The 11,744-nt window shown below is 45.0% G+C and overlaps 1 protein-coding gene across 1 annotated transcript in view; it reads left to right on the top strand.

The window, feature by feature from the left end:
• Nucleotides 1-5,274: 5,274 nt before the first annotated feature.
• Nucleotides 5,275-11,744, top strand: part of CHAT (choline O-acetyltransferase) — a 29,949-nt gene continuing 23,479 nt past the window's right edge. The window contains exons 1-4 of the mRNA XM_068397419.1: nucleotides 5,275-5,337; nucleotides 7,438-7,629; nucleotides 9,826-9,944; nucleotides 11,377-11,430. Coding sequence (XP_068253520.1) covers nucleotides 5,275-5,337; nucleotides 7,438-7,629; nucleotides 9,826-9,944; nucleotides 11,377-11,430 — 428 coding nt within the window. The remainder of the gene's footprint in view (nucleotides 5,338-7,437; nucleotides 7,630-9,825; nucleotides 9,945-11,376; nucleotides 11,431-11,744) is intronic.

Below are 11,744 nucleotides of genomic sequence, written 5' to 3'. Positions count from 1 at the left end.
GTTCCCCCACACGGCGCAGCCCCGGGAGCAAGGAGGGGCGTGTGGGAGAGAGGGACGGGGGGGATGAAAGCGTTATTGCATTATGTTTCTGTACCGATGTGCAATATATACAGTTTAACCTTTGTCATGATGTAATGGCTTTCTTCTTCTAGACTTATTTTTAATCAGTATTTCCTTCAGCATTCTGGTAAGGTGGAGGGAGTGGAGAATGGGGGGACAATCCTGAAGAAAATTATCTGAATAATCATTGGCATAAATCTGGGGGGGATCCTTCAAAAAAACCAACAACTACAAACAAAACAGAAAACCCAACAGCCTCATACCTGGGGTATAACTGTGCAAAGTTTTCTCAAGCTGAAATGGCGTGTGACATACTGTATATCTCTGTAAAAAATATAAGAAAAGCAAAAAAGTCTGTGTAAAATTTCGAATGGCATATTCAGGGACTCAGTAAATCTTGTGTACATATACTTAGATTTTCAGTTGGTTTCATATATTTAATAAGAGCAACAACTATCACGACGTCTTATTCTTCCTTGGGAATAAACTGAAGTATTGTACTTTTTTTTCTCTCTCTCATGCTGCTCTCCAGTAAGTGCAATATGCTGTACTATGTTGAAGTCCAAACTACAAGAATAATACAATCTGAATAAACGGTATTGAAGGGGATCGATTGTCTTTGTTTCATTGTTGAGGGCTGCTTGAGGGAGGGAGCTGGCTGTGCTCAGTGTAACACCTACGATAACAATTCTTTATAACACAAACCTCATCAGTTACCACAATCGCCCAGGAGAAAACCCCGGTACAAAATGTTCTCATTCATTCCTCAAAACATACATTAACGGGTCCAAGCAAACAACATCACACTGCAAACATGCTATCGATCGCCTAAGAACAGCTCCTCGTATTCTCACACGAACATAATTTTAATTCTCACAATCATGAATTTCAATTTTCGAATATTACATTACCAGCATTTAGAGACACAACACTAGAAAACGCCTTTCTTGGTGCTGAATGTTGCCCCAATTGCAACGTGCCCACCTCAGTGTAGCCGACAGGGATTAAACAAAACAAAAGATGGGTGAAGTGCTTCACTCAAACCTTTACAAAAAGCGGAAACCTTCGATCTGACCACAACGGAACCGGAGTGTCTATTTTGCCCTGTAAATTTATCTTGATATAAAATAAAATCGTTTATTTAAATTCCTAGGTCATTAGGAAACAAAATAAATGACTTACAATCTCCGGAGGGGAAAAAAACTACTTAAATGGCCACAGCAACTATTATAGGGCTCCCAGCCGTCCCTGGGGAGCTGGGCGCCGCGAAGGAGGCGCGGGGAAACCTCTCGTGTGTCCTGCCGAGCTGCGCGGTACGCGCGGCCCCGCCGCAGCTCCTCTCGGGTCGGCCGAGTCGCTGCTCACGCCGCGCAAAACTCATTCATTAAAACAGCGGCACGGTGCTCTGGCACGGTGGGTTCCGCGAAGGAGCAATGGCCACCGCGGTGGGAGCCGAGCCCGCTCCCCCAAACCGCAGCCGCCCTCTGGGCGGTAAGTGGTAGCAGCGGCGCCTCCTCTCCCCGCTCCCGCCGCTGCCGTGGCCCGGCTGTCGCTGCCGGCCCCGGGGCAGCTCCCGCAGAGCCCAGGCCCCTCCCGGGACCGCTGCCGCCCCGTCGCGGGCTGCCGCCCTTCCCGGCCGTGCTGCCGGCAGCTCGCAGGCAGCGCCGTCCGCCCTGTTCGGTCACGGAGCTTTCAGGAGCCGCAGATGCACCACGGCGACACAGCTCGACACCGGCGACAACCCCCGTGGCAACGCGGGTCACTGAGAGCTGTAACCCGCAGGTGCTTCCCTCGCCGCCGCCGCCGCGGAGCCTCGCAGCTGACCACGACGGCGGTAAGGGCGCAGGCGAGCCCGGCTCTGCCCGGCTCCTTCCGCCCGCCCTCCCGGGACACAGCCGGCACGGGGCGAGCTGGCGCCGGTGCCACCGCCAGGCGCAGCCTCCAGAAGGGGCAGAAAAGGAGCGACGGGGCCCGGGCGCGGAGGGAGAGCGGCAGCGCCTGTTGCGCGCAGCGTGAGGGGCGGGCAGGGCCGGGCCGGGCCGGGCCGGGCCGGGCGGTGCCGGGGGCGCGGGGCGGGGAGGAGCCAGGCGGCGGCGGGGACGAGCCGCGCTCCGCACGCCCCCGCCCAGAGGGGACCTGGCCGCGGAGGAGGCGCCGGTACCTTGGACAGAGCTGGAGGTACCTTGGACAGAGCCGCCGCGACGCACGGAGCCCGCCCGGGAGCCGCTCCGGAGCGCCCCGACGAGCAGGTACGGGCGGTCGGGCTGCGCGCCCCGCGCCTCCCGCAGCCCCGACGGCGCGGCTGCAAGTGCCGGGGCGGGAAAGCCGCGGGCCTGGGAGCGGGGAGCGGGGACGGCGCGTCCCGCGGCGCAGAGCCGAGCCGAGAGGGCTCCCCTCGCCAAACTCCGCGGCGCCGGCGGCACCCGGGGTGCCGCCCCGTTGCCGCCGCCCGCGGGTCCCGCCGCGACGGGCGGTTCGGGAGGGACGGGGCTCCCCCGGGGCTGAGGAGTGGGAAGGTCTCGGAGCGCGCCGGCAGCCTCCGGCGGGACAGGAACGCTCACCGACGGGCCCCGCCGCTGCTGCGGCCCGCAGAGAGCTCACGGGAGGCGACAGGGCGGCTCCTCTCATAATGTCAACGGCCGCAGCAGTGTGCACTTCACACGTATTCCCGCTAACGCATACATCCCTCTTAACTTTAAGCATAGATTCCTGAGAACTTTAAGCTTATCTTCCTGATAACACTGAGAGCGAGGATGAAGAGATGGGGGCTGAGTGTAATGCCCCAACAACGTTATACACTGCCAGCTGCCTCCACAATGTATGGAGAACTCAACTATAAGCACATGGGCTTACTTCAGTCCTCTGCTATCTGCTAACGGAGAGATCAGTGCCTTTTGTGGATTTGAGCTGCTGCTTTGAGCTGTGGGGAAGGCCACCCGACTCCCCAGCCTGCAGTGACTCTCAGCCACCCTGCTAAGCTGCTCACTTCAGCCCTCCAGCTAAGCCAGCTGTAAATAAAAACAGCTAGGACTAATTTTTTTGCCTAATAACATTGACAATGCACCTCACAGCCATGCCAGTAAGCAACTTTGAAGTCATCTTGAATTTCTGCAGGATTTTCTCTTGTGTCAGTTTCCTTGTCCTTTATTAAGCAAATACAGGATTGGGCGGGATGCTAAGCTGACAGTGCTTGAACCAGAGACAAAGCCTCCATTCATCTCCATGACAGAGAAAAGTACAGTTCAGGCTACCACCCCCAAACTGTTTTTCACACTGATTTTACAGATATGCGAGTCTGTTATTAGTAGCATTTCCCACAGATGGACAGCCAGTATGGACTTGCCGTCAGTGTGACTCCATAGTGCAGTTTGGCAAAAAAACATAAGGAAAGAAAGAACAAAAGTCCCAGCAAGAAGAATACCAGCAGGATTTTTCCTTTAGGAGAATACAGTTTTAGGGGCTCTGAAGATAAAATGGCTGTTCTGTATTTGAACACAGGTGGGGAGCTGAGGCCAGCCCATAAACAACTGGGCAAGCCACAGTCTTGCAAGAGTTACAGGACGTGTCCAGTATTTGAGGTGCTTTGAACCGGTATTGCTAGGAGTAGAGTGCACAGTTAAGTGATGAGACCTGTGCAGCACACGAGAGGGAGAAGAGCAGTGCAGTGGGTTAACGTGGCCTTTCCGTCAGGGAAATCGTCTCTCACCTGGGTTGAAATCGTGAGCAGATGACAGATCAACACGAGTTTGCTGTGTGGCTCACTGCAGAGCCCGAGAGACATCTCAACCTTATACAACCCACTTCACAGCACATGGCCCCACTGGCAGCCGGTGCAGGACAGGGAGAGGACAGGATCAACACAAGATGTCTGTGACCACATACACATTGGCAGAGCCATGCTGAAGCCGCAAGGCTGCACTAGCCAAGCCAGTTCCTCAGGAGAGGAATAATGCACAGCCATCCCTGCCCATCGCGAAACAAAACTCTTCATCTCACTTTCATACACTGTAGGTTTTTATCCAAATAGTTCTTAAAAGCCGTTGTAGAAGTACTTCAAGTGCCCTGAATGTATAGTCCCAGGGGTTTCAAAAAGGAAACATGACGTTCTTTTCTAGTTAGTCAACACATGTTGTCTTTTATATTTTGCATACACACAGTGCAAAGTAGTTAAAAAAAAAAAACAAAACAAAAAAACTGTGATCCATCAAGACCTGACTGAACACATAGAACTTACTCTGCTTTAGCTGTACCACTGTAATTGAAGGACAACTGCTTGGTGTGGGCACTATTATATCGGAAGAAATACGTATGCCATATAGCTTATTCTCGTACAGAAAAGGAATAAGAGGCATCTTTAGAAGTGAAAACCAGGATAAGCACAATACCAGAGAGACACAAGTGGAAGCATTTGCTCTGTCACAGATGACTTCTGTGACTTTTGGCAGGTTAAGCCATCTCCCTGGATATTTGGAAAGACTGCTGTGTGAAGCGGCCTGCCAGCCTAGGCAGGCTCACAGGTCCTCCAGCCCAGTGCCCAAAGCACCGGCACCCTGTGAGCTTCTAGCCTGCAGGGGAAAAAGGCACGTCTCTATCAAGCTCCCTACCACAGCTTCCACATCTTTAATGCAGAGATGACAGCACCTTACTATGTCCATGGAATCATGCAATGACAAATACGTTTAAAGACTGTGGTGCTTTCATATAAAATGGTAAAGGAAGGACATATAAGATCCTTAGACAGAAAACTGAAACCTTACTATTACCTGTGTCAACATAAGTACATTCAAAGTCACCTCTTTCCTCCAGCTAACGTGTAACAGTAACAAAAAGCGTGCAGATCACGGCACAATGCATTGCGAAGTGAATTAGAGTGACAAAATAAACCATGCTCAGAAGGGAACATTTACGAGCATCAGATAGTTCTGGATAAAGAAATTTATAGCAAAATGAGACAAACAATGTCAGCAATCTCCACAGGGCTCAGTTCAGCTACTTTGAATGTTGTACTTCTATTTCTCTTCAGTTTTGCATTCTGAAGCTTCTGTGTATGCTTGCGCAGGGAATACTCCCCATGTACATTTTGATTATAAATAACGGGTACTGACTGGACTTTAAATCTTTTCTATTTCCAGAACTGAGGCGTGAGGCTCCATAAGTGCCCCCAAGTGGCTTCAATTTCTGTCCTCAACAAAAGATATCAAAAGAAATGCAGGAATGCCTGTCATAGAAAAAAACATGCAGAAGAAAGAGAAAGATACATGCAGTAAAGATGAGACAGTAAGTGACTGTTTCTGGGAAAACAAAAAGAAAAAAAAAGAAAAAAAGTTGAAGATAGATGACTTAACAGCTTTTAATGCTGTAAACTAATGTAAATTAATATAATAATTATAAACTAAGCTCTGTTCCAGAGCCGATTTCTTCATTTCAGTGAACACTAATTATCCTGCAGCAGTTTATAATCAGGAACTTTGATCTAACATTAGTGCTTCTCATATCCAAATACACTCTTCCTCCCAACATCCTGTGAAGAATTCCAGTAAGCGAAATAGTATTACACACCAGCAGATGCATTACTACACAGTCAGAGATGGCACGTAATTATTTCTTAATAATACAGAACTATCAAACTATCACATATGATACATTTTCAAGCTGGTTTAAAAGATGCCGGATGTGTATGCCTATAAGTAGTCAGACCCTTGGTTTAAAGCTTTTTTCCTAAGCAGACTCATGAACTGTACAGTACACTTACCCAGAAAGACAGGGCCAAAGCCAGGTATCAAAAAGAAATACTATTTGGCACATCTATTTCCACTGACCAAGAAATCAATGACAGAAGAGATATGCCCTGACTAAACATAGCTTGAAACTGTAGAATTACCATTCTTTTATTTCTGAGATCCAGGGTGCATTACAGGCTAAATTGGATTTGCATTTCCATTAATAACAGGCAATCCTATGACACTTTTTATTTCGGTTTCTAGATAAGGAAACATAATACAGCACTGACTTTTCTGTGGATGTCAAAAGGCAGAGCTGGTATTTGAGCTCAGAGGACACCCACTCCCTGCCTTCCGTTCAGAGCACTTCCTCCGCCCCCCTCCCTCCCCACATGCACTAGCAAAAGAGTTTGCAGCTAGACTTGCTCTGAGCAGCAGGTGGGACTAGGTGACTGCCAGACATCTCTTCCAACCAAAATCACGCTATGGTCCTGCGATCCCATGAAGATGAAAGTCTATTACATCAAGAACTAGTAAAAAAAAAAATCTGAACTTTACCTGATTTAGGAGACAGGCAAAGACCAAATTAGAGAAATAAACCCTCCAGAAGTTTATGGTCTACACTAACCACTAATGGACAAGCACAGCAGAATTAGGAGACAGTTTCTCAACTGGGAGACACATCCACCTCCCTGCAGAACCATGCTTAGAGCATCATAGCCTCTTGCAATTTCCTAGTCTTTCATGGATTACCTCTTTGCTTGATTTTCCCATTGCCCCCATGATTCCTCTGGCTTTTAAATGACTAATTACACTTCACTTGGTTAATTCTACATTGAAAGACAAAGGAAGCTTAATTGCATGGACAGCATGAGATTTTCTTTTCCCAGATACTACTATTGTTTTCCTGCCCCAAACAAGGTAAGGATAAAGCAAGTATAAACAGAAATGTTTTATCAGGCCTTCTAGGAGGGTTCCAGACTGGCTGACAGCAGAGGTTTGGCAGGGTAAAACACAGGTTTATTGAGGATTGTATGTAGTCAGTGCTAATAAACAGGTAGACCTGCATGTTTTCTATTTCTGCAATTTTATAACTAGTCATATTACCAATCAGACAAGTATTAACCCACGGTTTTACTGATCACAAGCTAAATGCACTTCTCTACTAATGAAATACCTTCTCTCAATGCATTATTTTATTATGCGCTAATGTATTTAAAGATTTCCTAGAATCTGGCTCAGACTATATGCTTGTATCATGCCTATTTGCCCGTTTGTCCTAGGATTTCTAGAATTTTTACCACGGAATATTCTCTCATTTCCCACTAGTTTTCTGGCCTATCCATTTGAAATCCTCATTGGCCAAAGGCCTACAACTAGGGCCACTGCAGAGCTACCACTGCTTCAGTAGTGCATACAACTGCATACTATGTCCTAAAATCTGGGCACTGTAAGACCTAATGAAAGTCCACTGAAGTCACATAATTACATTTGCAGTAATCAGGCACCTCAACTGCTAAAACAGAATAAATGGATTAAAGAAGGGATGCAATATACTAATCAGCAACAGAAGAAAAAAAAAGAAGAAAAAAAAAAAGAGGACAGTTTGGGAACAAGTAGAATTACTTGCTAATCTCTTTTTTTTTTTTATGATTAGGCAGTGCCAAAACTTCCAGTCCCACCACTGCAACAGACCTTACACACGTACCTACAGTGCATGAAACACTTGGTGCCAGAGGAGCAATTTAGAAAGACCAAGGTCATTGTGGAGCAATTTGGGATTGCAGGAGGCCTGGGGGAATCCTTGCAGCAAATCCTCGAGGAAAGAAGGGAAAAGACAACAAACTGGGTAAGCAAGTGCAGATGAGAAAAATAACTGCTGTGTTGGATGATGCTCATTTACAAACTCTTTGTGATGTTCTATATGGGATCACTGCTTTCTTTCAGTGGGTCAATGCAAACGGATCACATGGGATTCTACCACAGGGAATGAATAGTTCAGACATATTAGGCTAGAATTTTTGAACTATGTCAAAATCCATGTCATTATTATGTCTTCAGATCAACAGTTTGTTGACATAAATGAGGGAATTCATTCACCTCAGGTGCATGCACACAGGTGTCAGCTCTACCTGTAGGAAGCACTATATTACATCCTTTTTGGATGTAGTTTCTTCCTTTCTTTAGTAACAGGATTTAGGGGTTTTGTTAAGATGAAAAATGCTTTCTGATAGGGCTATAAAAAGTGCCTTGCATACCCATCTAGCCAAAGCTCTGATCCAGTCAAATTGTTCTGGAATGGAATACTTTAGGGTAGGAATTACTCTTTTTAAATTAAACTATTATTTGCTATTCATTGTCACACCATACCAACGTAGTTACCCTGAATTATTTATTTTGCCAAATATACACGCACATGTATACATATAAATATATATCACATAGACTATGCTGAGACCTCAGCCTTTAAAAAAGCCCAGCTTTCTGCTTCCCAAGACAGAAAAATTAAATAAGCCATAGATAAAATAGATTTTATCATTCCACAAAGTCACAGTTCATCCTGCCTGCATTAACCATGTTAGAATATGGCAGCTGAAAACTAGAAACACTGATTTTATTGAAGTCAGTCCATCCCAGCAAGGAAGAGAGACACTGAATGGTTCCATGGATTCAGTGAAATCCCACAGGCTTCCTACCAATGTAAGTGAAGTGTGGTTCGCCCTTAACTTTTCAGTTGTGTCACCCACGAGAAAACTCCATCAAATTGCTGCTATAGTCAGAAAAAAAGGCTACAGTACTGGCAGCACTTTTATTGTAGAAGCAGTGCTTAATTTCTGAACTACTTGTTGCCACAGCCTGAGGGCTCCACTAAATGCCGCCCAATCTCGTTTTGTTATTCTGATCATAGAACTTCATGGTTTTGGTGGCTAAATTAACCATCACTTCAATAGTGTTCCTGATAACAAATAGTGTTGCAGGAGACAACTGTTCATTTAACCACTTAAAGCATGAAAATTATAGAGGAAGGATATGTATTTTCTAAAATGCCTCAACTTTAAATACTGGTTATTAAAATTAAATACCTGATTCTTAAGATAAACTAGAAATGTTTTTATTTGGAATTTAACTTGCCAGGACTACAGCTCTAGCCTGTTCTCCTGAAGACTCCAGAGACTGTGGGGGAAGCATCTGTTCTAACAGCAATGAAATATCTCAGAGGAAAACTTTTTCAACTGATGCATGCATTCATAATTATTTTTGCGTAATTTCGTTGTTGTTTGTAGTTACTATACGCAAAGCATGCCTGCTAAACTCAGAAAGACCATTTGATCTTTTTATGAAAGCCTCCATTTTCCAAATAATGATTCTTCAAACTCTGCTGAGACATAAAGGAATGCAGTTACCATATATCTGTGTTTTCAATAAAAATGGTTAGAAATTTAATATTTGTGTCTGTCTGGGTCAAGCATCAGCAATCTGCATTTGTGTCAGTGGACACAGAGGGAATTCTCCAGGGGCCTTATCCACATGCCAGTATCTGCAGGACCAAACCATTAGGCTCGGTAAATTCTTTTCCCACTCCGTCTTGCTACAAGACTGTATCTGATGGCTAATGACAGAGCATCTTGGCATCACTGACAAATATTTGAAGCCCCCTGAGGAAAGCCATCACTACTAAAATACCCTCCGTCTCTTAAATATATCCCAATCACTATTCACGAGTCAGCACTTAGCATGTTGTACTCAAATGTTTTTTAGTTGTAGAGAGAAGCAAACAACAAAATACCCAAACCACCACAATATGGGGCTTGTTTACTTTTTAATGGAACATACTGTAAATTGCCATTGATTGAAAATAGGATTATGGAATTGCGGCTGATTTCAGCTGAGCTGAGGTCACAGAGCCCAGACTGAAAATGCTCGGCAGCTCCATTAATCAGAGCCCATGCCTGACACCAGGAGCACCAACCACTCTCCCCCCACCCCCAGACCACCTTTCCGCATGTTGTTTATAGCTTTAAGATTTCATGTCCCCTTCCCTTAGGTGTTTAACTACTGGCTGGATGACATGTACCTCAACAACCGGCTTGCTCTTCCAGTCAATTCCAGCCCAGCAATTATCTTTGCTCGTCAGTATTTCAAGGATGTAAATGACCAGCTGAGGTAATGTACTATGACTTTACAGCTTTTGCTAAATGAAAGGATATTTTAAACGTGCTGCCTTTGCAAAAAGACAATCAACTTTCATTAAAAAATAAGGGCTGTAACCATTAAATGATTTCCTACTACAGTTACTGACTGAGGGCAGTGTTTCTGGAGGTACTACACCGATATTCAGAAATAAAAGTGTCATCACTGTTAAATTTATTGCATGAAAAAAATGCCATATGATTTATAATTTTTTAAAGGAATATTTGCAAATCTTTTCGTTGTATAATTCAAGTAAATATTTTGCGATGGAAAAAAGAAATACTAATTTCTGACACATTGTTTAAAGAAAAACATTATCTTTAACATGCCATCATTATAACTCGTATCCCCCCTGCAAATGAAAAGGCCACACTGGCATTATATTGTCCCGCTCAGGTGCCCAAAAGAGCACCAGAAACACAGGGTATTTAAGAATAAGAATTCAGAAATCATTCCTCCCCAAGAACAGTTTCCTTCAGGCCCACCCTTCCCAGCCCTGAACTGACCTTTCTCCTTTGAGCTGTTGCAGGCAATTACAATCATTTAAAAAGTGAAAAGGTAAACAAGTTGCCAAGCACAAAATATACCTCTCCAGACACCCTTAAAACAGGATTCCATTCATCAGCCTTTGCCAAAACATTTTCTCTTTTTAAAACAGTAAACCAGATCAAATCTACCTTCATCTAGTGCAATTTTCCTCTTTGCTTTTAGCACTCTCTAGCTGCTCGTTACCGAAAGAATTAACTGCATGTGAATTTATGCTATTATAAAACAGCCAGAACCTTGAAGCTGATATGTGTTATTTTAACATTTTGCGTAGACTGTCGATGTATCTTTTTACTTTACTTTAAAAATAACTATAAATGCTTCCATTCGTTACTGCCTAAATTTATTGTGCGCCCAGCTTTCAAAAAACCTCCACTTTGCGTTTTCTAATGCACGTGCTTTAACAAGGAAATATTTTTCTCAGAGCCTCTCATTCAGACACAGTGCAAATGGCCAGTGTCAGGAAATAATACACCTGTCCACAGCTCTGCAGAAAGAATATCTGCTTAGGACAGGAAGTACTCCAATAAATTGGACAGCTTATGAGTACTGATATTGAAACCCATGTTAAGGATTCTATTAAATATTCAGCCTCTGCTCCCATTCTCTAAATAAATGCTTTCAGGCTTCCTCCTGTGGTAGTCTGTTTAACCATTTGAAGGGACCATCTCTAGGATTTCATATTTCTCTTGACATGAATTAATTTAGGCTTTGGGTGGGGGGCTCTTCTTGCCAAGCCAGAAGACTTTCTCTCCTTATGCTGTGTCATCAATCATTCAAGCTCTCCTCTGTCTCTCAGAAGCAGCCCAGTGTTGCCAAATGACAAAAGAGTGATGTAACTTCTATCTGCTACTTGCAGGTTTGCCGCCAATCTCATTTCAGGAGTGCAAGACTATAAAGCTTTACTGGACGTGTAAGTAGCTTGGAAGGAGAGCTGCTGCTTGAGTATCCACAGGGCTTCTGGTTCAAGGGTGCTCTAACATGCCCAATGTCAGGCTGCACTGCACCTCCACCATTTGCAAGGACTGGGGCTCCAGCATGCTTCAGGGCAAGGGCTTCAGCGATTTTTTATGCACTTTCTGCTTTATTACTGCAATCTAACAGGCTGGAGAAGGATCCTTTTTGATGCCTGGTAGTCATCACTCTAGCATGCACAGTGCAGCCCAAAGGACATACACAATCTGCCTAACAGAGCTGTTGAGAACACACCAGGAAGTCCGTGCTCCC

The sequence above is a fragment of the Nyctibius grandis genome, chromosome 4 (genome assembly GCF_013368605.1).
Source record: "Nyctibius grandis isolate bNycGra1 chromosome 4, bNycGra1.pri, whole genome shotgun sequence".
Taxonomy (NCBI): Eukaryota; Metazoa; Chordata; class Aves; order Nyctibiiformes; family Nyctibiidae; genus Nyctibius; species Nyctibius grandis.
The sequence above is the reverse complement of the archived record's forward strand: the minus strand, read 5'-3'. Positions and strand labels throughout refer to the sequence as shown.